At 41.2% G+C, this 26,805-nt stretch overlaps 1 protein-coding gene across 1 annotated transcript; it reads left to right on the top strand.

Annotated features, from left to right (window-relative positions):
• LOC137288022 (involucrin-like) lies at positions 1–25,870 on the top strand. Its single transcript, XM_067820382.1, has 3 exons — positions 1–752; positions 978–1,146; positions 25,751–25,870. The coding sequence occupies exons 1-3, from the start codon at positions 1–3 to the stop codon at positions 25,868–25,870; spliced, it is 1,041 nt and encodes a 346-aa protein (XP_067676483.1).
• The last annotated feature ends 935 nt before the right edge of the window (positions 25,871–26,805 follow it).

Here is a 26,805-nt window from a genome sequence, read left to right as displayed (position 1 = left end):
ATGCTAAGAAACACAAGACATGCTTTAGAGAAGCTAGGAAACACCAGACATGCTTTAGAGAACCTAGGAAACACCAGACATACTCGAAAGAAGCTAGGAAACACCAGACATGCTTTAGAGAACCTAGGAAACACCAGACATGATTTGGGGAAGCTAGGAAACACCAGACATGCTTTAGAGAAGCTAGGAAACACCAGACATGCTTTAGAGAACCTAGGAAACACCAGACATACTCGAGAGAAGCTAGGAGACACCAGCCATGTTTTAGAGAAGCTAGGAAACACCAGACATACTCGAGAGAAGCTAGGAAACACAAGACATGCTTTAGAGAACCTAGGAAACACCAAACATGATTTGGGGAAGCTAGGAAACACCAGACATGCTCGAGAGAAGCTAGGAAACACCAGACATGCTTTAGAGAAGCTAGGAAACACCAGACATACTCGAGAGAAGCTAGGAGACACCAGCCATGTTTTAGAGAAGCTAGGAAACACCAGACATGCTTTAGAGAAGCTAGGAAACACCAAACATACTCGAGAGAAGCTAGGAAACACAAGACATGCTTTACAGAACCTAGGAAACACCAAACATGATTTGGGGAAGCTAGGAAACACCAGACATGCTCGAGAGAAGCTAGAAAACACCAGACATGCTTTAGAGAAGCTAGGAAACACCAGACATACTCGAGAGAAGCTAGGAGACACCAGCCATGTTTTAGAGAAGCTAGGAAACACCAGACATGCTTTAGAGAGGCTTGGAAACACCAGACATACTCGAGAGAAGCTAAGAAACACCAGACATGCTTTAGAGAAGCTATGAAACACCAGACATCCTTTAGAGAAGCTATGAAACACCAGACATACTCGAAAGAAGTTAGGAAACACCAGACATGCTCGAGAAAAGCTAGGAAACACCAGACATGCTCGAGAAAAGCTAGGATATACCAGCCATGCATGAGAAAAGCTAGGAAATACCAGACATGCTCGAGAAAAGCTAGGAAACACCAGACATGCTCGAGAAAAGCTAGGAAACACCAGACATGCTCGAGAAAAGCTAGGATATACCAGCCATGCTCGAGAAAAGCTAGGAAACACCAGACATGCTCGAGAAAAGCTAGGATATACCAGCCATGCTCGCGAGAGGCTAGTAAACAAAAGCATCTTTCACACCACTAAACGTACTGTTAAAGTTACTTTTCGAATGGTTAGGCGCGATATCGGAGTTTGTATAAACTGTTAGTTTGCAAGCTAAAACATTTAGAAAGCCTGTCGCGGTCCATTTTGAGCTTATGAGCAGCTGACAACTTCAGTGTTCTTATAATAATATGTTCTATGTCCGGAAAAAAGGTGAACTGACAAGATGTTTCCTCCATCAAACTATCAAATATATAAATATAGTGTAACCAATTTGGAACAATGTTTTTATCCAATTTTAAATATAGCAAACTCCGTAAACACGATATTTGCCTGATAAACGTCGTCGCGTGTGACGGACAAAACTAACATCAAACCATATTTTATGACGGCTTGATAGCGACATATGGGACAGTGGTTATTAGTGGTTTTTCATACGGGTAGCACAGAAGGTTTTCTAGTGTTTGGAGACGGTTATCGGCCTTGTAACGCTTCGATAACAATCTTAATGGTTCTACAGCTGTACTTTATAAGTGTAACTTTCTTTTGACCGATAATGTATAATGAAATGAGTTAACGTACCTGAAAGTTCACTCATGTTGTGTTTACTGTATAAGCGAGAATATATACGATAGGTTGATAATTAATTTTTCCGTATGCGTCAACTTTGTCACGTGGTTCTTCACCACGTCATGCACGTGCTTTTGCCCCTCAATCCCCCGCGCGTCCCCCCAGGGGATTGGTCAGCTGTAAACATGCAGGTCAAGTAGGTTAATGAGGCAATTAGCTGACTAAAGGCCCTTCCTCCCTCTCGGCAAGTGGTCATTTGCTGGATAGGAGCAAAAAACACCCTTTCTAACTGACCAACTAGACTATCATCGGAAGTAAACTGTCGTATTTGACATATTCCCGCCCAGACGCGACCACTGTAAGTGGTTGCAGAAATTCACAGAAATTCATTATATGGACTTTGTCCGTCTCTTGTGCGTGTAGATGTTTAAGACAGAATGGTTCCACAAAATGGTTTTAGCGCTTCGATTGGCCTTAGTCTGCGTCAAAGAGTCAGAGTCGCGACGAAACCTATACTGATCCACTCCACAAACACATCTCATCCGTTTGTTTTGATTTCTCATCCGTTTTGATTTAAAGACATATAAGTTTATCAACTCGTCATTTCCTAAACGTCTGAAAAACAACAACAGATCATAATATGTCAGATCTCTTGACTGTGTAGGAAATTAAAAAGAAATATTTCACATTGCCTATATATGAAAGTATCTACTTTTTCTATTCTCCTCCTCGTCTCATTTCATAGGTCTTTTTCCAAAACATATTTTCTGGAACTTTAAAGGGGCACTGATGCGGAGCGAATAATGTTTCTCGCCAACGGTCGAATTACGAAACCAAACCGCAAATTGGTCAGCGCCCGCTCCTTCGACCATGACGGACAAAGGAACTGAGCTCCTGTCCATATTAGAAGAATTTCTTCACCTAAACAGTCAGGAGGCCGGATGCCCATCATATGCCATTTGTTGAAAAATATCCATGGTATCCCTTGTCTGATCGTAACCAAATATCCCAGCAGTGTAATTCTTTTCGGATGCTTGGATGGTATAGTTACTGGTCCAATTTAATCCTATTTCTGTGTTTTTAACCTCGATATTTAATCATGTTACATGAAAATATGATGTCTACAGACTCGTAGCAAGCCATTTGTTTCAGTACGGAAGATTGCAACGCTTTATATATATATAGGTAGTTTTGAGTGTTGGTTCAGCTGTGATAGCAAATATCATACGTAAATTTTGGTAGCTATGGTAGCTACCCTGGTCTATTATTTATGATAATAAAAACACACAGTTGATTTATTTGAATTCGTAAACAAACAACGATGACTTTGCCTTTGGTAGAGAAACTGGAAAATTTTCTTACGTAAAAAAAACCTTATTTCACCTATGTACCCAAGTTCACAGCAAATGCCTGTGTGTATTCCTTATGTAACGAAGTTCCGTTGGTATCCTCAAAACAGTTTCGGCCCATAGGTGTTTTCAGGCTGCATGCGACACAGAGATTACATCTTCCTTGCTGTAACTCGCATTTGATGGTGTAAACCTACACGTGTTATTTGTCATAATTCTCTGGATGGTCAATTAATGAATTTATATAACAGGTATAATTAGTAGTAACACCACTTCGGTTACTCAACAAAGGTTCCCATTTGGCATTTCTCCTGTCTGGAGTAAATACTCAGCATTATAAATTAAGGTCTGTAATGGCAAATGTATTGTATGTTATGTAATATGTGCATGTAAGTGATGCAAGAGGGTTTATCAGCTGAGTTACAAAAACAAACATCGATCAAAGGATTAACCGATAACACACTGATTGATTAATTACTTTTATCTTCTAGCGGATTTGTCAAAAGGCAGTGTGTGTAGATGACGACACCCTGTCGTAAAGAGCGAGTGCAAAAACAACATCCTCCCTTCAAAGAATTAACCACCCTTGCGTTGATTGATTGATTGCTCATTATTGGTTAACTAAATTACTTAGAATAGTGGACATCATACAATTAGTTTGCCAGGTGTGCTTTCTTGGGTGACCAATGAGAGGTTTATCTGGTTTTCACCAACGAAAGACATGAAACGATGTGTTACTTTTTCGCAAACTAGACAGTTGTAAGACACGCGACACAGAGCAGGATTATTTACCAGCTGCAGATGAATGGAATACGATTTCTTTTATGTGGATATTGATGGATACATTCCTGAACAAGGTAGTAGCCTGACATTGTTGCTATAAAATTAGTCTGTTTTACATTCATTATTTGCATTTTGTTTTAATTTATTTGTTGTAGCATTCAGCAGAATCTGTATGACAGAAAACACACACTAGATCGCGTATGTGTGTGAAATAGGATCCACAGTGGCAGTCTATACAATGTATAAATGTTGCTGTTATGTTAGAAATTTACTATGAGTATAAGCAGATCGTGTGTTCTTTTATTAATTTTCAGAATCATACAAATATGACAATAAACTAATTAGGGTTATGAGAGAAAATATAGAGACGTACATTGGCTTCGTTATTTTTCCGTCCTAATAGTTTATTACCATTTCTACCACTGGCAGATGATTAACCTTCAAAGTGTTTCATTTGTTTTCATAATACATTTGTTATGAAGTAAAATTGACTTCACCTAAGTTGATCTGACTACAATTAAACTATCAATTGCGCTTACGGAACGCGCAGCAGAGGTCACGAACCAGTCACGAATTCTGGGATATCATCCGGGTGCTCACGGGAGAAAAACAATAACAAAAGTTTACACCAGTCCACGGAAACTGCTCCGCATCAGTGCCCCTTTAAATTCAGAATATGTAAATGTTTTCGAACTCAAGACAGGATTGCTCCCTTTGTCTGGCGTCATAATAAGTTCCCAGGTAATTCGAAGAGATGACTTGACGTCCTACAACAAGGAGACTTCTTAACAAGACGCCCGCACAGCACCACCGTCGTAAATCATTCATTAACTGCAGTTATTCGTTTTCCTTGCTCACTGGCCATGTGATTTTCTCCATGAGGAAGGGCGCGTGAGATTCTCAAGGGCAAATGTAACATAATTAACTTTGATTACAATATTAGCCCTCAAACCTCTATCTAGATGAAAAGATCGCGTTGTTTATAACTACAATATTGCGACAATTTGCTTCCTGCAATTCGCGCTCTAGAAATTTCGTGTCATCGTTAGGGAGGTTGTTTATAAGTGTATCACCACTGCCGGAAGTCGTGAGGCATGTTTGTTTGGGATGGTCATGACGATAAACATATGTTATGGCGCTGATCTTCTGGCGGTGTAATTATGAAGCTTACAGACACCATTAGGAGCTATGTCGGATAATATACATGGGTGTTTGTGTACTTCATAATTACACGTGTGATGCATTTGACAGCAATTCCGTTTCAGGCGAAAATTTAAGGATTATTTGTCAATCCCTAAATTCGTTTTTTTCTCGTTTCACCTGTCAGTTTCTGTATCAACCCAAACGTAAATCATCATGTTACTTGAGATCGCCTTTGGCTAGATACAGCAGACACTGGACCAGGAGAGATGTCAGTGAATGTTGTTAGCATCCACCTACAGCAAGGCAGCCTCTACACACGGGGCCTGTAAACCAGTGGTTAAAAACACGAGCAACGAACCGAGCCCACATCTGCAATGACGGCGTCACGTGGGCCACACAACCGCCCCGCCATAACGAAAGTGTCCCACCGTTCTTTACTGTACATTTAAACTCAGCTGAATGTACACTCCGTTATCTTTAGATTAACATGTTCACCCCATCCTTTACATATTTGAAGTGTGGCTTACTTGAATCTATACCAGTTACACGCTTCAAATTTGACTTAAGATGAGCATGAGTGGAGTGAGTGAGTTGACAGAACTTTCCAAGCTGTGGTTAGCGCCATGCATTGTATCCATGTAGTGAATAGACGCCTGGGTCGGGACGAGCGACGCTTTAATAAGCTACGGCGCTGCCAAACGTCATGGCCAGACATGGTGGCGGGCTAAAGCATGTCCCGAGTCTACTCGGCATAACAGAAAAATTGTACGAACAGAACACCAGGTGTTCTCGAAGTGGGTAAGCAAAGCACAGGCTGCTCCAAGTTAAATATATTCATGCTGTCAGGTGATGAAAGAAATTGTTTCTGTTGATGCTTTTGTGAGGCTAAGCTAACGATGCCACGATGCTAATATCAATGTCTAGATGACGGGAATGTTACATATTTCAAGATGGATAAAATACTGATTTTGTGCAAAGTTTCGTGCATCCTGCTTATAACTTATGTTGTCCTTCTCTTGGCGTTTTTATTTTCATTACATTGTGAACACTATTTTGATTATATCTTTCACAGTCAGTTTATAATAATGACAAATCAGCTTTAACGTTCAACTTCAATGTATAACCAAACCTGGTAGCACCAGGAAAGTGGTTTCTTTAAACAGTTTTAAATAATATGTATGTTTTCATTTTCGAGTATTTCTCACTTTGATTTATTTCTATCGGCATACGTTAGTCTTTTCGCCACGGCATTATGACATCATTATCACTGACTCGTAATTCAATGCTGCTGACATCACAATGTTGTCAACACATGTGGAAATACGGCGGGGTGTAAATCGGTCAGTGACCTTGTGTAATTACAGTGTAGGAACACATATTGCTTCTTCCTTCATGCGTGTGTTCTTTCAACGTCTAGCATACAGTCTAACTCCGCCTATCTGAAAACAGCATTAATATAACCATATACTTACGATCAAATTATCAAGTCACATTCAATGTAATTTTACAGAAATTGATCGCAAACCATCCAGATTCGCCACGAAAAACGTGGACTGATTTTGGCATCAAGAATGTATCTGTCGTGTGCTAAATTCTATTTTTCCGCAGCCTCCAAAATGTTGCAAACTTTTGGATTTTTATTCAGAAATCGGCAGCTCGCGTGGCTGTTCTCTTTACCTCCCGCGTCCGTATCTGACCGCTCCTATGTCATATCAGGTCTAGAACTGATCCCATTAATTCCTTGTGAATTTTTTATTGTCTTTTTCCTTTTTCTTTTTCTTCCCCCTGTCGAAACGGCCCCAGACGTTGAAGCCGAGCCACGTCCCTGAGGGAGACCAGGAGATTATTAGTCACACGGAATCGCATTGCCACCAAGCGCGTCTTTGAAACTCGCTGAACTCCGTCAAAAACCAAACCAGGAGGAACAATTAAATGCCCCACGGAGGGGAGGGACGCCGCCATGAAAAAAACGTATGGCAGACGATTCCGACTGGCCGGGGACCGCAAACGTCGCAGTTGTGCAACCGCGATCGGCGAAACAATGAAGATTGGAGATCCCAAAACATCGGCGCGGTTCGGCCATCATCGGTCACACTCGAGTACACACGTAGACTTCATGCAGGGCAAACATGTGGACGTTACGGGGATTGTGAAATTTATGACACAATTAATTCATCGCGCTTAGTAAACTGCAATAACGATAATCGGGCAATATGGCGGTTTTATATTTCATGATGTTTTTTAATCTTTGTGTACAATGTTTTACGAAAAAATAAAATGAGTCCATTCATATCCGATCATGTGTTTTGACGTTGAACGAGTAGTCTTCCCAGGAACTAGGTGTGTTTTTACGCAGTGATGGAACAATAGCTTGATAATTGACGCACGTGCATTATATGCTCTGTGGATTTCAAATATGTTTTGTCGCAGTGGCAAATATTACCATCCTAACGAGATAGGATTAAAAGTAAAGCTCCCAATATTGCACGCTATCTCGAAAATACATTTGAATCCCAGCAGATGTGATATAAAATACATTTGCGGATTTAGTGCGTGCGTTCTCATTACTAGTTAATATACAATTTAAGAAAAACAACACAACACACACAAAAAAACAAACAAAAAAAACATCGAAAACAAATTACTTCAGTCTTGAGCATCTACCCAACACCTGGGCATAATTTTTTTGCACAATGAAAAGAATTTAATTGCAGCTTGATAAATGAGGTTTATAATGAAAATGTACATATTATCTGTGACAATCTATTAAATGTGAGTTTTAGATCCTTCACATTAAGCAGTTGTCTGAGGGTCCTTGAAACATCTGACTCCACACAGACCTGTTGGGGATTAACATAGCTTGATTATGAAACTATTCTGGGTTTTTTAAATGAGACACATTTACTCTTGAGATTTTTCAAGCAAAACAATAGATTACGCTCAGATGAATTTTATTTCGAAACCATCGTAAATTACCTTCATTGTTAGTCGTTGTTAAGACGTTTGTTACAACGGATACACCGATATTTCATTATTGTTAGTCGTTGACGTTTGTTAAAATGTATACACCCATGTTTCATTATTGTTAGTCGTTGTTAAGACGTTTGTTAAAACGTATACACCCATGTTTCATGTGCGATAACATGTGTCAACCACATACACATATGTAAATATATATACACACACGAGCGCGCGCGCACGCACACACACACACACACACACACCTTGTCAACATATAATCATAATGACATGCCAATAACATCGGTTGGAGTTGTGTATAGATACATATACATACGCACGTATATAGCTATAACTATATCTGTAAACAAACCTTTATACTTATACAATCAGGTACCAAAAAATATAAGTGACATACTTAAAGTTTACACAGATAAATGACTGACTACCTCATGCATTTATGTTGCATCTATAGATGAAAGCATGATAAATATACATCGCTAAATCTCGTAAAATTTTAGGTTTTGTATTCGATAGCAGTGAGTAGAATTTAGTTAAATCTGGGTATGTATGTATGACTGCAGGTGTTCTCTAAATTGTGAGTAAGCTGGGCACACAAGCAGAAAATGATACTCGTCTTCGACTAAATTCAAGTCACAAACTTTACAAATTCTTTGGTCACGGTTAATGTTTAAATAACGTCCAGTTTCAGTGAGAAGGTCATGATCTGGAGAAGAACATCTAAAACGTGAAACATTTTAACAGTTAACTTATACAGACAATTTTCCTGAATTATTTGTCTTGTATACATTTTGTAACGAACACATTTAATTTTTTCGAACACATCAAACTGTTGTAAGCCCCACAAGATCAGTTCTAACGTAGACCTTCACGGGTATGTGGTTTGTGACGGCTATCACAGTTTGCTGTACAGTTTGTAAAATGTTTATCAAACTTGTCGATTTTGAACAAGTCCTGTGTATCCTTACTTTTATCCGAGAAAGAAACTGCGCAGTATCCAATCACGAGTGATAAAAGTGTCGTTTAGGAAACAATTGCACAAATGTTATGTGGACTTTCCTGTCAGGTTTTGATTTATAAAGATCTTATTCTAGGGGCCAACAAAACTGAAGTCCCAAATAATAGAATTGAGGAAAATTGTGTGATTTGAAACATGTTTTCATAAAGGACTTCGTAACCTTGGAGGGAGGCTGGGCGGGGTAGGTGTCCCAGCAGATGATGATGATGATGATGATGATGACAAAACTATACGTACATCTTCTTAGCGGTCCTACCAAACTCGGCACAGCGAAATATGGTGCTAACATTAGAATCATACGGCGACAGTTCCTATCACATCCAGTCATGACATTTTCTTGAAAGTGAATAAGTGAAATGTAAATTCGTAGAAAACAACTGAAAGGTTCTATTTCCTACGAGGATATCTGATATCAATATTTCCAACATACAAACAAGGCAGTATGAAAGTTTGTTTAAAAATGTTACTCACAGGATAATTAAGATTCGCGTTACTTCATAGTAATATGTTTCAGAGAAGAAAGAACGCTGCACAGTTGCTCTCTCTCTCTCTCTCTCTCTCTCTCTCTCTCTCTCTCTCTCTGTGTGTGTGTGTGTGTGTGTGTGTACAAAAAGAAACATAACGAATTGGGTCTTAATATAGACAGACATCCCATATCCCAAAGAAACAAGATATCCATAATTATTTCCAAAAGAAAATTCTCAAAATTCGGCACTTAGGGAAATTAATTTCTCTTTTCACACTCAGCTAAAAGAAGTCGTTGATAATCATCTCGGAATAACCGAAAAGATGCGAGGCTGTCCGACTGTCTGCCTCCTTCTCAAGTGAGTGATCAATCAGGGCCAGCCTACTCGCTGACACCAACACATCTGACATATGGCAAGCGTACACTTACATTTTGTTGAATAATCAGTGGTTAATTTGTGACCATCTGGGGTTATTATCCGATGCGATGTCGCAACCAGCCCGATGAAGTCCAAGTTGCAGAGACAGCAGGTCTGCATATACGTACCTTTCCGTTAGTGGGCGTTACTCCCAACTTCAGCAAAACTGGTTCCACTGTTTGTTCGCGAAGTGTAGACAGGGCACAGTCAAAGCCTAGACAAGTCTCCTAATGTAATATTGTATTATTGAACTCATATGGTATATTTTCTAATTCATTTAGATGTTGTTGTCATGGATAATACGTTTATTTCTGCGACAACTTTACGGAATGGGCCCAATGCTATCATAATTTATTAAAAGGCTATAGATTAATTAGGTTCAGTGTGCGAACAGAACCTTTGTAATTTTATGCTCGCTGTCATTGAACGAAACTCAGTCTTTTCATGATGACACTGAGAGTACATGGTAGCAACATCCTTAATAGTTTCATCATGAAAAGTTACTATTTTTACCTCAGCTATCGTTTATAGTGAAGCAAAGTCTAATTTCAAAATGGGCATTTAAAAGTGTCGTTTATAATACAATATCATAGCATAGCATAAAGCCAGGGTCTGTTCCAAATATGTCCATGTGGACTTTAAAAAACGCATTGCTCATATCTGCACTAATATCTCGCTTTTCATGTTTCCTATCCCCCCACCACTGAGACTGTAGTTTGGCCAAACTTAGTTTAACAGGTATTTAGCACTTTTACATATCAACTTCATAAATAGTAACAGTCTAAGTAAACTTAGTCTCAGTGTATTTCGATACAGTCCACCAATGAGTCTAACAAAACCTAGTAGAAGGTCGCGTCAGGTAACCTTTGAGCGGCCAATGACCGTTCAATCAAACGCAAGACGGTTAAATAGATTTATCCAATCAGACAACGGCTGCTATTTAGGGATCGGAGGGACTTTCTAAATATTCAGGGTACTGACAGAGATCTCTCCACAAAAAATCCGCATATAACACAGTTGTTTGACCTGCAGTATATACGCTTTGGGGTTTCTGTTGACATGGTTACCATTAGCTAATATTTCCGCAAGATGACATCATTCATGTGAATATTGCCAAAAGCACCATTTTCAGCGACTGTTTACTCACCGTTGTCATGGTTGTACGTACGCCGTTTGTATCACCTGGAAGCGAGCCTACGCTATATAGCATTCGGAATCGTTCGGGTACGAACTTTTTCGAGATAAAAAGTTCAAAAGGTATGTGCCAATGTGAAAAATACACTGTTTTTCTAGTTCTGACAGTGCTTTAACAGTGTACGCTGGAAAATACACTGCAAACAAAAAGTATGGGAACACCCTAAGATTTTCTAGTCATACAAAAACTTACAAGTGGCGAGCTGATTTATACCCTAAGGTAAACGGATGTTTTTCTGTGGGCACGTTAAACGACATGTTAAGAGGTGTAGTAAAGCAACTTATTCAATATTCGTTGAGTCTGAGTGAAAAGAAACATTGTCAAAAACAACGAAAAACAAGAGTGATGAAACACAAGCAAGTTTGATTCCAACGCCCAAACACAACAGATTAGTGCATGTAGAAGGCAGAAGTCCCGTGCAGCTGGCGTCATATAGGCCTTTAGCACGGCAGGGCGGGTTAGGCTGTAGGGAAATGAATGTGGTTCAGGGACTGTGAGAGAGACAAAACAATAGCTCTTCGACTTATCAGTCTGCCTCATTGCTGTGTCCATGCCCATCAAGTGAGTGAGTGAGTGAGTTTGATTTTATGCCGCTTATAGCAACATCACAGCAATATCACGACGGGGGACACCAGAAATGGGCTTCATACATTGTACCCATGTGGGAAATCGATCCCGGGTTTTCTGCGTGACGAGCGAACGCTTTAGCCGCTCGGCTACCCCACCAGCTCATGTCCAGCTGTGGCATGGTACCCGATTTATCTATCACGTTCCTCGTGCGTCCCATTACAATATAGACAATGCTGAACGCCCTGAATCTCACCTTGCCTATTTAACGCTTGCTGTTTTTCTTGATTTTGTTTTTGGTTTTGGGACTTTTTTCTGTTATGATAACAGTGAATGTGGTATCTCTAAATCCAGTTTGTATATCTAGCTGTGCTTTGAATAAGGGAACATGAAGATAGTATTGAACTTAAATGATAACGATGTTAAGTAAAAAAAATACCGTACACAATAATTGTGTAAACGGGATATCTTAAATCTGGTTTACTATTTGTATTGTCTTTTACATTTTTATATCAGCATAAGGATTGGCAAAGAATTTTCAAATACGCTGTGTCTCCATGTGCAACTGGCCTTGTCTGACCCATGCCTCTGTTGATACAGCTGTAAGTGGTTACCCGGTAGGAAGACAATTCAATGTGTTTGTTAAAGGTCACATGCAACGTAAAACACAACTTTGCAGATTCTGATACCTTTCGATATGCAGTTACCGAAACAAATCGTCAAAAATATCAATTCAACCTATAAAGTTGAAAAAAACGCGATGAAAAAAAGCCCGCGAAATCGGAGTTCAAACGATTCACTAAATTTCCCCCAGCGCTGGGGGAAAAGTGCTTTCAACAGCTGTGTTGCGCTGCGCGCAGAACGCATGCGCAGTGAATAGTTTCGCGGAGCTTGAAACAATATGCATGCCCGGAGTATGAGGTCGTGAGCAGTAGTCTAATCTTGGTTGTGTAAGCTCAATGTCTGGTTTATTGACACCTTTATGTCTGCCTGCCTGTCTGCTGAAGACAATATACAATACACAGCTTCAATCTCTGACCACATGCAATTTAAACTTAACACCTATCAGGCTATAAGCCATAAACAAAATAAATTGATTTATGACTCGTGCACCTGAGTCCTGTCGCTGCCACATTATGTAATTAGGCAGGTGTGATACTTGTACACATGACATGTTATTATGTCTGTGGGTTGCAAAGAAACTACATGTACATCCATTTTTCTCGGATGACGGGATCTAACGGAAACTGGTGCAAACTCTTGTCAGTTTCAAGTCCTGCTTTGAATGACAGTTTCCAGTAATTCACCATCTCTGCTGAGATGATTTTTGATTGGATCAAACGCAAATTCAGAGAACGTGTATTTACAAACCCAACATCTCTACATACATTCTTTATGGAGAACAACTTCTTCTAGTGTATATTATTTTGTTTGACAACAGTATATGAATCCATACTGAAACGACGCATCAAGTACAATAAAAGAAGTTGTTATCCACAAAGAATCTTAATTTCTTGTGACTCGCCATGATCCTAAAATGCCCATCAAACAGATCATCTTTCTGAACACACTATGAGCCCTCGGCGTATCAGCAAATAAAGCAGCCAATCGGAAGCCGTCGTTACACTTGAGTGCACATCCACCCGCTATAACTGGGTTCGGTCTCCCGAGGGCTTCGTTTCGAGGGAAGTAAGCCCAAGTACAAAATATTGCACTTTTGAATCTCGATTAATTTTGTTCATCTGTTATTTTAAGCGGCAATGTATATTATATGTCATGAATAAGTGATAATTGTGTTTTAATTATGTTTGATTTTTGGGTTGCATGTGACCTTTAACCTCCCACAGCAGTATACCCAAATTATGGAATTATGGCGAGTCACGGGAGCTGAGTAGTGGGGTGGGGGTGTGTTAAAAATTGTACAAAGTCCTAAGTACCCTATAATACTAATTGTGTATAAGATATTTGGCGATTGGCTTAATGTCTAAAACGTTTTGGTTAAACTGGAGGCCCGGGTTCGATTCCCTAATTGTGTGAAACACATTTCTAATGGCCAATGCCTTCATGATGATCGAATGCAGCCAACAGAGCCTCATAAAACCATTCTTCATTGCGCTACCCTTGATTCATTCCGTGTCTACGTGCGTGTTTAACATGGCCGTGTTATCAAATTAAGAGATACTATGTTATTTGGCCATCAGGGATAAGCGGACACGAGAAATGCCGATGTGAGAGTTGCGGCGCCCTTGTAACGCGGTCGACACCTACATGACACGACTCCCCCATGGAGATGGTACCGCACATGGTGAACGACTAGAGATGCTAACGTTTTAAGGCGTACATCAATTATACATGAAAGGGAGCTTTGTTCTAGTCTCGCGAGAACACAGCGTAATCAACGTCTAACGCGGAGGGCAATGAGAATTACCTGTTCTGTAATCATCCCCTCGCCAACAGTTCCATGTGAACGCTGGCCAGTGTGCATCTGTGACGCCCGTGAGCGTGTCGACGTTCACCTGCAAGGCGTTGATTGCACATTCATGCAACATTTACGCACCTGTCAGCGATAGCGCAGCACCTTGCATCAGTCGTCACGTTATCAAATGGTTACATCAATTTCTCTTTTAAATGTATTAAAAAATAAATAATGATATTTTAAGATGCATCACATCTGTCCACTTCCTTTTCATAACAGTTAAGAACCACGTGATTTAACGTCGGCCACACCCCACCCGTTTCAACCAACTACGACATGTGTCCGACTCACAATGCTTTCAGGGAGACGCTGATCTATTCACGTTTGTAAATTATCGTCGTACTTTACCAAACACATCACGCCGCCGTCACTGCGTGTAAGCTGGGGTACTCATGCAGAGAGCGCCGTGCATCTGACCAAAACTGTTACGTAACGATTTTCGCTACACTTTTGATGGCGAAGTTGCATTTCTTTATCAAAGTTTTCCCTTTCTAATCCATATCCCAAGAATAGAAACGAGAGGCACAATAGTGACGAGGTTTTTTTAAAATATTGTTTATCAAAAAACGTGAGAAAACGTTGATTTTCAAGGAGAAGCAAAAGCAGTGTTCAAATAATGGCGACATTGTAGCTTGTTTTCAAATACATGTGAACTAACTTTGAACAAACACCAACTGACTGCCGCATTGTGACCGTGTTATTGTTGTTGCGAACACGCAATGCAGAAGGACACCAGGAATGGTCGAATGGGATTTCACTATTGAAATATGCCTGTTCAAGACGCTTCACCAATATCTGAGGATGAGTGAGTGACTTCAATTTTACGCCGCTTTTAGCAATATTCCAGCAATATCACGGCGAATGACCCCAATAGGCTATCTCCATCGCCCCACCAAGGGATGAAGATGACCCCACTAGGCTACCTCCACCGCCACACCAAGGGATGAAGATGGCCCCCACTAGGCTACCCCCACCACCCCACCAAGGGATGAAGATGGCCCCACTAGGCTATCTCCATCGCCCCACCAAGGGATGAAGATGACCCCACTAGGCTACCTCCATCGCCCCACCAAGGGATGAAGATGGCCCCCACTAGGCTACCCCCACCACCCCACCAAGGGATGAAGATGGCCCCACTAGGCTATCTCCATCGCCCCACCAAGGGATGAAGATGACCCCACTAGGCTACCCCCACCACCCCACCAAGGGATGAAGATGGCCCCACTAGGCTATCTCCATCGCCCCACCAAGGGATGAAGATGACCCCACTAGGCTACCTCCACCGCCACACCAAGGGATGAAGATGACCCCACTAGGCTACCCCCACCACCCCACCAAGGGATGAAGATGGCCCCACTAGGCTACCACCACCACCCCACCAAGGGATGAAGATGGCCCCACTAGGCTATCTCCATCGCCCCACCAAGGGATGAAGATGACCCCACTAGGCTACCTCCACCGCCACACCAAGGGATGAAGATGACCCCACTAGGCTACCCCCACCACCCCACCAAGGGATGAAGATGGCCCCACTAGGCTACCTCCACCGCCACACCAAGGGATGAAGATGACCCCACTAGGCTACCTCCACCGCCACACCAAGGGATGAAGATGGCCCCACTAGGCTACCCCCACCGCCCCACCGAGGGATGAAGATGACTCCCACCAGGCTACCCCCACCACCCCACCAAGGGATGAAAATGACCCCACTAGGCTACCTCTACTAGACTACCTGGTAGCCAGTCATACCTCTATCTTTTGTTTCCGGGTCGCGGAACTTTCGACTCGACCTACCCGGTGTGTCATTTGGAAGGCTCAATGTAACATCACCTCAACCAGCTTGTCTTATTATAATGGATTTTGAACCTTCTTACCTCAATATATCATCATCGTCACACCTTGCTACCTCAACATGTCATCATCGTCACACATTGTTACCTCAATATATCATCATCGTTACACCTTGCTACCTCAACATGTCATCACCGTCACACCTTGCTACCTCAACATATCATCATCGTCACACATTGTTACCTCAACATGTCATCATCGTCACACATTCTTACCTCAACATATCATCATCGTCACACATTGTTACCTCAACATGTCATCATCGTTACACCTTGCTACCTCAGCATGTCATCATCGTCACACATTGCTACCTCAACATGTCATCATCGTTACACCTTGCTACCTCAACATGTCATCATCGTCACACATTGTTACCTCAACATGCCATCATCGTCACACATTGTTACCTCTACATGCCATCATCGTCACACATTGTTACCTCAACATGTCATCATCGTCACACATTGTTACCTCAACATGCCATCATCGTCACACATTGTTACCTCAACATGTCATCATCGTCACACATTGTTACCTCAACATATCATCATCGTCACACATTGTTACCTCAACATGTCATCATCGTCACACATTGTTACCTCAACATGTCATCATCGTCACACATTGTTACCTCAATATATCATCATCGTCACACATTGTTACCTCAACATGCCATCATCGTCACACATTGCTACCTCAACATATCATCATCGTCACACATTGTTACCTCAACATGTCATCATCGTCACACATTCTTACCTCAACATGTCATCATCGTCACACATTGTTACCTCAACATGTCATCATCGTTACACCTTGCTACCTCAACATGTCATCATCGTTACACCTTGCTACCTCAACATGTCATCATCGTTACACCTTGCTACCTCAACATGTCATCATCGTCACACATTGTTACCTCAACATGCCATCATCGTCACACATTGTTACCTCAACATGTCATCATCGTCACACATTGATACCTCAACATGTCATCATCGTTACACCTTGCTACCTCAACATGTCATCATCGTTACACCTTGCTACCTCAACATGTCATCATCGTTACACCTTGCTACCTCAACATGCCATCATCGTCACACATTGTTACCTCAACATGCCATCATCGTCACACATTGTTACCTCAACATATCATCATCGTCACACATTGTTACCTCAACATGTCATCATCGTCACACATTGTTACCTCAACATGCCATCATCGTCACACATTGTTACCTCAACATATCATCATCGTCACACATTGTTACCTCAACATATCATCATCGTCACACATTGTTACCTCAACATGTCATCATCGTCACACATTGTTACCTCAACATGTCATCATCGTCACACATTGTTACCTCAATATATCATCATCGTCACACATTGTTACCTCAACATGCCATCATCGTCACACATTGCTACCTCAACATGCCATCATCGTCACACATTGTTACCTCAACATGTCATCATCGTCACACATTGTTACCTCAACATGTCATCATCGTCACACATTGTTACCTCAACATGTCATCATCGTTACACCTTGCTACCTCAACATGTCATCATCGTTACACCTTGCTACCTCAACATGTCATCATCGTCACACATTGTTACCTCAACATGTCATCATCGTCACACATTGTTACCTCAACATGTCATCATCGTTACACCTTGCTACCTCAACATGTCATCATCGTTACACCTTGCTACCTCAACATGTCATCATCGTTACACCTTGCTACCTCAACATGTCATCATCGTCACACATTGTTACCTCAACATGCCATCATCGTCACACATTGTTACCTCAACATGTCATCATCGTCACACATTGATACCTCAACATGTCATCATCGTTACACCTTGCTACCTCAACATGTCATCATCGTTACACCTTGCTACCTCAACATGTCATCATCGTCACACATTGCTACCTCAACATGTCATCATCGTCACACCTTGCTACCTCAACATGCCATCATCGTCACACATTGTTACCTCAACATGCCATCATCGTCACACATTGTTACCTCTACATGCCATCATCGTCACACATTGTTACCTCAACATGCCATCATCGTCACACATTGTTACCTCAACATGCCATCATCGTCACACATTGTTACCTCAACATATCATCATCGTCACACATTGTTACCTCAACATGTCATCATCGTCACACATTGTTACCTCAACATGCCATCATCGTGACACATTGTTACCTCAACATATCATCATCGTCACACATTGTTACCTCAACATATCATCATCGTCACACATTGTTACCTCAACATGTCATCATCGTCACACATTGTTACCTCAACATGTCATCATCGTCACACATTGTTACCTCAACATATCATCATCGTCACACATTGTTACCTCAACATGCCATCATCGTCACACATTGCTACCTCAACATGCCATCATCGTCACACATTGTTACCTCAACATGTCATCATCGTCACACATTGTTACCTCAACATGTCATCATCGTTACACCTTGTTACCTCAACATATCATCATCGTCACACATTGTTACCTCAACATGTCATCATCGTCACACATTGTTACCTCAAAATGTCATCATCGTCACACATTGTTACCTCAACATGCCATCATCGTCACACATTGTTACCTCAACATGTCATCATCGTCACACATTGTTACCTCAACATGTCATCATCGTCACACATTGTTACCTCAACATGTCATCATCGTCACACATTGTTACCTCAACATGCCATCATCGTGACACATTGTTACCTCAACATATCATCATCGTCACACATTGTTACCTCAACATATCATCATCGTCACACATTGTTACCTCAACATGTCATCATCGTCACACATTGTTACCTCAACATGTCATCATCGTCACACATTGTTACCTCAACATATCATCATCGTCACACATTGTTACCTCAACATGCCATCATCGTCACACATTGCTACCTCAACATGCCATCATCGTCACACATTGTTACCTCAACATGTCATCATCGTCACACATTGTTACCTCAACATGTCATCATCGTTACACCTTGTTACCTCAACATGTCATCATCGTCACACATTGTTACCTCAACATGTCATCATCGTCACACATTGTTACCTCAAAATGTCATCATCGTCACACATTGTTACCTCAACATGCCATCATCGTCACACATTGTTACCTCAACATGTCATCATCGTCACACATTGTTACCTCAACATGTCATCATCGTCACATATTGTTACCTCAACATGTCATCATCGTCACACCTCTTTACCTCGTTACCCCAAGATATCATCATCTCAGTGCACCTTAGCACCCTCAGTCCAACGTATCATAGAGAATCTCAGCTTCCGACGCCTTAAAGTACCCTCACTGTGCTGCAGAACACTCGCAGCAGACCACGCCGATAGTGTATCCAGGTTTAGCAACCAAGAACATCCAGTGGTGCGGAAGGCCAGGGTCCACTGATGTCCACCGTGTCACGGAGGGCAGCTACTGCTGTAACACGGCAGTTTTACAATCTGGGTCTGGCGGAACAATCTACTACGACACTGTACGAGCATGGTAGTTAAAACTCACGTTGTTGAATCTGGCCCTGGAAAAAACACTGCGATTTACACAATGCATATCAAACTAACAAAGATCATAAATAACGTAATTTAGAGCTCAGCAAAGTGCGTGACTGTAATTTCTCCCGGTGCGTGCACACATTAACCGCAGTACCAGCCATATTATTGAATAACGTCTCACAAAATATTCTTCTCCTTACATATAAGAAATCATTCGTGATATGCTTAAAGATCAATTGGTTAGATGTTTTACACATCTGCATAAGTGACTTTGATTGAATCTGCCCGGGTCACCAACTGAGCGATTCAGCAAGTCATGGGCATCCATGGCGCACAATACAAGCGAGTGTAGCGAATATTTATCTCTCGCTCGTAGATTGTAGGCATTTTGGGGGCTTTGGAATCCGCTTCATGTATACCGTCACCTAGGGAATCTGCCGACGAGATGTAACATATGTCAAAGTCAGGGTCATAAGGGGAGATAATCGTAACTTGTTTGATAAAACCCATGACCCAACTGTGCCCTGATCGTTGGAACCACTCATCGGGTGACCCTAGCAATAGGAGGGGGTCGCGAGTGTTAATTATGCAGTTTATCAAATTAATTTGTCTGTTTCTCCAGAGATCCCCCATTGTCCCTTTTGCTTTGTAAGTCGATCAATTCATCTCGCAGCCTCTGACGTCTCTTGTTGGGCAGTCAGAGGCTGACAAAACCCAACATCCTCTCGATCGCTGAAGGCGATTACTATCGCCTAACAAATACAACTCTGTAGGAGATGTTGATTGGCGGAGTTCCTTACAATACCGTCGCATCTGCCACAGATTCGCACATATTAAAATGCTCCTTGTCTTTGACCATCACCCATTCTTGTAGTCGTGGCCATTATTAGTATTGCTTTTGGTAGTCCCTGCTCATTTAAGATATGAATTACGGCGGTCAAAGAAAAAAGTTCTTTTAAGAACAGGATGGAGGTAGCAGGGAATCATGGCACTGACAAATGGCCCCTGTATTTTGGCAGCAATTCAAAGAGGTCTGCATCTCCAAAGAAATGTGTTAATCAGAACCGACTAAAAACATTGAATATCAGCCTGTTCACTCGTATTATACTATAATATTTTCATTATAAAAAATGTCAGTCTGCACAGACGATGCATCTCGGTTGAAATGTGACTGCTTGTTTGGAGCAATGCTGCCATCTATATAAAGTCTGCCGTATTACAACGTCCGCGAGTGCTCATAAACGGGTGCTTCAAAGGCAGTGACTTGTAATAAAGAATATTTTTCTAGTGAATTTCGGGTGGCAACTGAACTAAAACTATAAAATATCCGATAAAAGACGAAATAAATATATATAAAACTAAACGATTTTAGACACGAAGCTCAATGGAAGAAATGCAACATAAGATAATATAATTATATAATATTTTTCATTACCATTTATCACAACATTCACAATATATGTATTGTGAGGAATTTCTCAGAATTTATTTATTATTCCTTCACATGTCGACAAGTGATAAAAGTCATATTGAAAAAACGAATTATAGGGCACGGTGCGTAATGAACTTCGGGGAGTTAGTGTACGATCAGCTTAGGCGGCTTTGAGGAACAGTGGGTGATGGATTTTAAGGACTCAGAGTAGGACAAACTTACGCCTCTATGAGACACAGTGTCGACATCGTGACTTTAGTGAATAAACTACCGTTCTTCTTTAAAATATATATGACGATGTGAAACCATCCATGGTCCAGACTGATTTAGGTTGTCTCCATATACAGGCTTCATTCGTAACTACTCGCCTCTATTCGTGATGCACGGCCTACCGAAATCACACGTGTAGTTATGAATGACGCAGGTTTGTGTGACTAATTCACAGAAGGAGGAAAGAGTTTCAGATGGAAGGAATCCGGTGTGTAGTCTCAGTTTTTGAAACTCACCTAGTTAAACAGTAACAGTTGTGACTATGTAGTCGTATATCGGTTGTTTTGAAAGTGGGAAATACGTCATGCTGGCAAACAGACACTGTTTGTTAGTCATCGGCCTCCAAAAACAGCATGTGCTGGTTATCCATGACGACAGCCGCACAATTACATACCTCCTATCCTAGTTTTTGAAAGTCCTCTTAGAGACTATAAGGTGGTCGTAAGTTAATGTTAATGTATGACGACACTTACGACTATATTAACACTAGGTAAGCTGGTGCATATCCTACACGAGGCAATAGAGGACTTCACTAATCTAAACACTTTCTAAAGCGTTCCATACCATTCTGACTTAGGCTATCGGTATTACAGGATGATCCCACGTTACAAAAACACCCATATACAGATACTTCAAACTTGTGGAGTATGGATTTTCACGTGAGGTCCGTCTACGAGCTGATGACCAAGTGGGAAACGATTGAATCGTGGTCAGTGGCTTCACCGCGTTCGGGTGTTACCTGTGTTAGGTGACAGGTTGTCACGATTCGTTTTGTTAGCTCGTCAAAGAAGCATGTAAATAGACTGATGAAAGGAATTCAACATACTGATGGGCGAAAGAACAATACCAAGTCGAAGTCACTGATATTACAAAACAACGAACCAGCGTTGTGAAAATGGAAACTGTTGTTTGAACTGTTGTATGGAAGTTGCCCACACACCTGCTATCAAACCTCGCTGTCCCTTTTCATAATGGGGGTTTGTCGTTTTGTAACATCAGTGATTTCGACTTGGTATTGTTGCGTTAGCCCGCTAGTTTAGTTCATAGAAATGGAAGTTCCATAGCTAGATGGTGCAAATATGCAAAATCTAGATAGTGTAGAAAATAGACCTAGGCTGCAGCAGAGCTAGATTGCTAACGTAGATAGCATGATTTAAACGCATCACATTAAGTCAGTTAGCCCATTTATTTTTTAATGAGATTCACATTTAGTTCCCCATTTTTCTTACTTGAATTATCTCAATGGTTCAAGTAAGAGAGTCACGTTTAGTTCCCCATTTCTCTTACTTGAATTATCTCATTGGTTCAAGTAAGAGAGTCACGTTTAGTTCCCCATTTTTCTTACTTGAATTATCTCATTGGTTCAAGTAAGAGAGTCACGTTTAGTTCCCCATTTTTCTTACTTGAATTATCTCATTGGTTCAAGTAAGAGAGTCACGTTTAGTTACAGGAATGTTACTTTTCGATACTAAAATTTTAGTTTAGATTTAAATTCCACTTTCGGAACAGGCTTAAATATATTGTGAGGACAAACGCCTCTATAATAAACCTATTTGAAATTTCAAACTTTGCTTATTGATGGGTGTACATGTTTCTTGTTTTTTTATGCAATTAAGTATTATTCATTGAATAAATAAGTCAACAAGGGTTAGGAGAGTGGAAGAGAAGGTCATAAAGGGAAATATGAAAACTTGAGTTTCCTTCGTCAGCGCACCTGTTGCTATGGAAACACATCTCCTCTGCTCACCCGACAGCTACTGTGGCAAATACAAATGTGGGCTTCATTAAATATAGTAATCAATATACGCAGTTTCAATATACATAGTTTCCAAATTTATGTTTTGTGGACTGCCGACATCGATAACTTTCTCAACGCGGCGTCACAACATGCTTCTTTATTCTACGACTTTCATCTTGAACAGGTAAATAGTTTCATTTCATGTAAAGTGTTTGAATACTACTTTGTTTTGTAACGAAAGACTTCGATGTGAAGTGGCAGTAAACCTATAACCCTACCACTGCGGGATATTGGCAGTAAACCTATAAACCTACCTCTGCGGGATAGTGGCAGTAAACCTATAAACCTACCACTGCGAGATAGTGGCAGTAAACCTATAAACCTACCTCTGCGGGATAGTGGCAGTAAACCCATAACCCTACCACTACGGGATATTGGCAGTAAACCTATAAACCTACCTCTGCGGGATAGTGGCTGTAAACCTATAAACCTACCTCTGTGGGATAGTGGCAGTAAACCTATAAACCTACCTCTGCGGGATAGTGGCAGTAAACCTATAAACCTACCTCTGCGGGATAGTGGCAGTAAACCTATAAACCTACCTCTGCGGGATAGTGGCAGTAAACCTATAAACCTACCTCTGCGGGATAGTGGCAGTAAACCTATAAACCTACCTCTGCGGGATAGTGGCAGTAAACCTATAAACCTACCTCTGCGGGATAGTGGCAGTAAACCTATAAACCTACCACTGTGGGGAGGTAGTGGTAAATCTATAACCCTACCACTGTGGAAAAGTGGCGGTAAACCTACGTATAACCCTACCTGTCTGGGCTGTCTAGGGAAGTAGATGTGAACATATATATCCCTATCACTGCAGGAAGTGTAGGGGATTAGGACAGATGAGGGTTTGAAGCGATGACAGTAACATTGGACACTTTTTCGCTTATTGATAAATAGGTTTGAAATAGTTTTTCCTTCAGTTTCAGTTAGATGAAACTGGAAATGTTCAAACTATAATCGAGCTGTTTCATTGTCCTCGTCATGTTTGTCTTCTGAATACACCACTGATCAGAATTTCGACTGCAGTTTGAAAAATTACATACTCTCTTCCTTTCTGGTACAGGATTAAAAAAAATTACAGTATTTGTCATTTATTTAAAATATATCGCTGGATTCAGCTTAATCAAACAGCGTAGAGGATCTGTTTAAACCACTGTTAACTGGTGTTAACAGTGTAGTGATCAGGAGAATGTTGTAAAACAGGGGGAAATCTTACTTTAATTCCTATGTACGTTCGCATTAGTCATATACGACCATATTGTTACCATGGAAACAGTTTTACATGTGTTGGCAGACAGTAACCTCTGTCAGATGAAGAAAGGATAGCTCCCTACGCTTATCTATATCAATTACCAGGTGTGTGCGGCTATTAGCGCTGTTATTTCCTTAAGTTTCACCTCATCAACTGTTTTCTACATCACAGACATACACATGTCACGATAATATTGTTGTCACGGAAACACGCCAGATGTATTTATATTAATACGTATTTATGGCGGCTACTGTAAATCCCATGGACACTCTGAAATGGATTCTATGCAAGCAGACTCCGTACTTGTCTTGAAATTATCCCAGATGGACGGGGCGATCTGGGTTCCTGGTGTATCATCGTTTCCAGACGGCACAGGTCGATGTTCATGGTATCAATCACTGGTTTGTTCGGTTCTGACATGATCATCTGCAAGACACTGTCATTCAGCCGCGATACTGGTTAGCCGTTAACTGACAAACTGACATAAAAGCAGAAACCACGCAGGCAGCCTACATTCCCATTACTAGTACACTAGAATTTTCAGCAGGTCATGTCCATATATTTGACAGCAATCGCCGTTAAGACAAGTCCTAAGTTTGAATACCGTTAATCATGACGTGGTTGCTATGTACTGCTCCCAAACGCACCCCAAAATGTGTTTGTAAACGTCCATATGAAAAGAAAACGATACATGACAAGTGCGAGCAGAAGATTTCCATGTAATGCACGTGCATTATGTCGGAAATATGAGTAAAGACATAGACTATACAAGGCCAAACCAACTTCATCATTTCATTACGAAAGTTATGACATAAACGAAGGAGGAAAGGGCCAATATTGACTGCTACTGACGGGAATAACGTCATTGGACGTTTGGGTGGAGGAGAGTCCCTGTCTGCAAGACACTTCAACGTCCACCACAGCACCAATATGCCCACTTCAGTTCCACCCAAGATCGTCCCAGAGGTGGAAGGCCAAGAGTAACCACTATTACCCAGGGCCGACTCATCCCGGTGTTTCACCTACGTCACGGATTTGCAACTGACACTGTAAGAGAGGTGGTCCTCCAAGAATGTTCAGGAATTGTCTGAGAGAAGTGGGAATTCCAGCATATCGACCAAACGTTGGACCTATCCTGACACTACTACACCGACAATTACGTGTCCAAAGGTACAACAAGGTACAGGCCCGGAACCTGGGGAACTGAGACGCGTATGGTTCGGCGATGAATCGCATTTCCTCCTGCAACGACGGGATGGGAGATAAGGTACCTTTCGACTTCAGCACAAAAGTTGTGAGCAAAACTGCGTTAGACAGATGGATAGATTTAATCAAGAACGGGCATGGTGTGGAGAACTGTGGCTATACGGGTAGGTAAGAGCTAGTGGTGGTTCAATGCTATGTTACAGCAAATCGCTACATCAAGCAAATCCTGCGACCTCACCTCCTTCCACGTTTTAACCGCCAGAGGGAGCTGTTTCGACACTACTACGCTCGGTCCCACACAGCTCGTACAACAGTGACAAAAGTGACAAAAGTCAACGCCCTTCCCTGGCCTCCCAATGCACCTGATCTCAACCCGATCTAGCATCTTTGGGACGAAATTGATCGACGCGTCCGTAAACGTCACCATCGTCAACAGACACTTGAAGAACTGGCTAGCACGATGCAGGAGGAATGGCGAAGAGTTCCCCAGGCACAAAATGCGATGACTTGCGCAATGACTCCCATAGTCATAGAATAGCAAACTACAGAAATAATATGCGATTTCTAAACTTTTTCAGTTCAACTGGTTTAAGGGGACTTACTAACTCTACAATTTGATAGTTACGAAGCTTTCATGTACAGTTCTGACCCCTTTATCCCGAATGTTTGTAAACATCGGATTTAGAAACATCAACACCTTTCATTTTTAATACTAGCTTAGGACACGATCTAACATTCCGTGAGAATAATAAGACTTTGCGAAAGTGAGATTAGTTTGAGATTAGTCAGCATCAACTGTATATGCGGTTGTGTCCCGATAAAATCTCCGATGCATTTGACACAAACAGGCGCTTTGTATCACTGAGAAGATGATTTTTATATATCATAAACAGCAGCAGACCTAAGACCAATCCCTGGTGAACTCTCACCGAAGATCATGCTGTTGATCACTGGTTTGTCTGGTTCGGATTCGATTATTCGCAGACCACTGACATATAGCTGGAATGTTGCTGAGTGTAGTTTATAACTCACTCACTCGTGGCAGTGTACATTCAGGAGTTACTTTCTGTCTCTACAAGCTTTGAGTTTTGATAGTATTCCGTTATATAACACTATATTAACTTATTGATGTCCGAAAGGCTTCTCTCATCTCTTAACCATTATCTTGCTTAAAAAATATATATATAATTTATAGATATGTGTGTTGGTAATCAGAAGAATGTCCAGACAAAAAGGCATATTCTAAGTTCGTCAATAGGTTACTAACACGTGAAAGAATTGAAAGAATTGCATGTTTGAATACACACTTTCCTTAAA

The sequence above is a fragment of the Haliotis asinina genome, chromosome 6, assembly GCF_037392515.1.
Source record: "Haliotis asinina isolate JCU_RB_2024 chromosome 6, JCU_Hal_asi_v2, whole genome shotgun sequence".
In the NCBI taxonomy this organism is placed as follows: Eukaryota; Metazoa; Mollusca; class Gastropoda; order Lepetellida; family Haliotidae; genus Haliotis; species Haliotis asinina.
The sequence above is the reverse complement of the archived record's forward strand: the minus strand, read 5'-3'. Positions and strand labels throughout refer to the sequence as shown.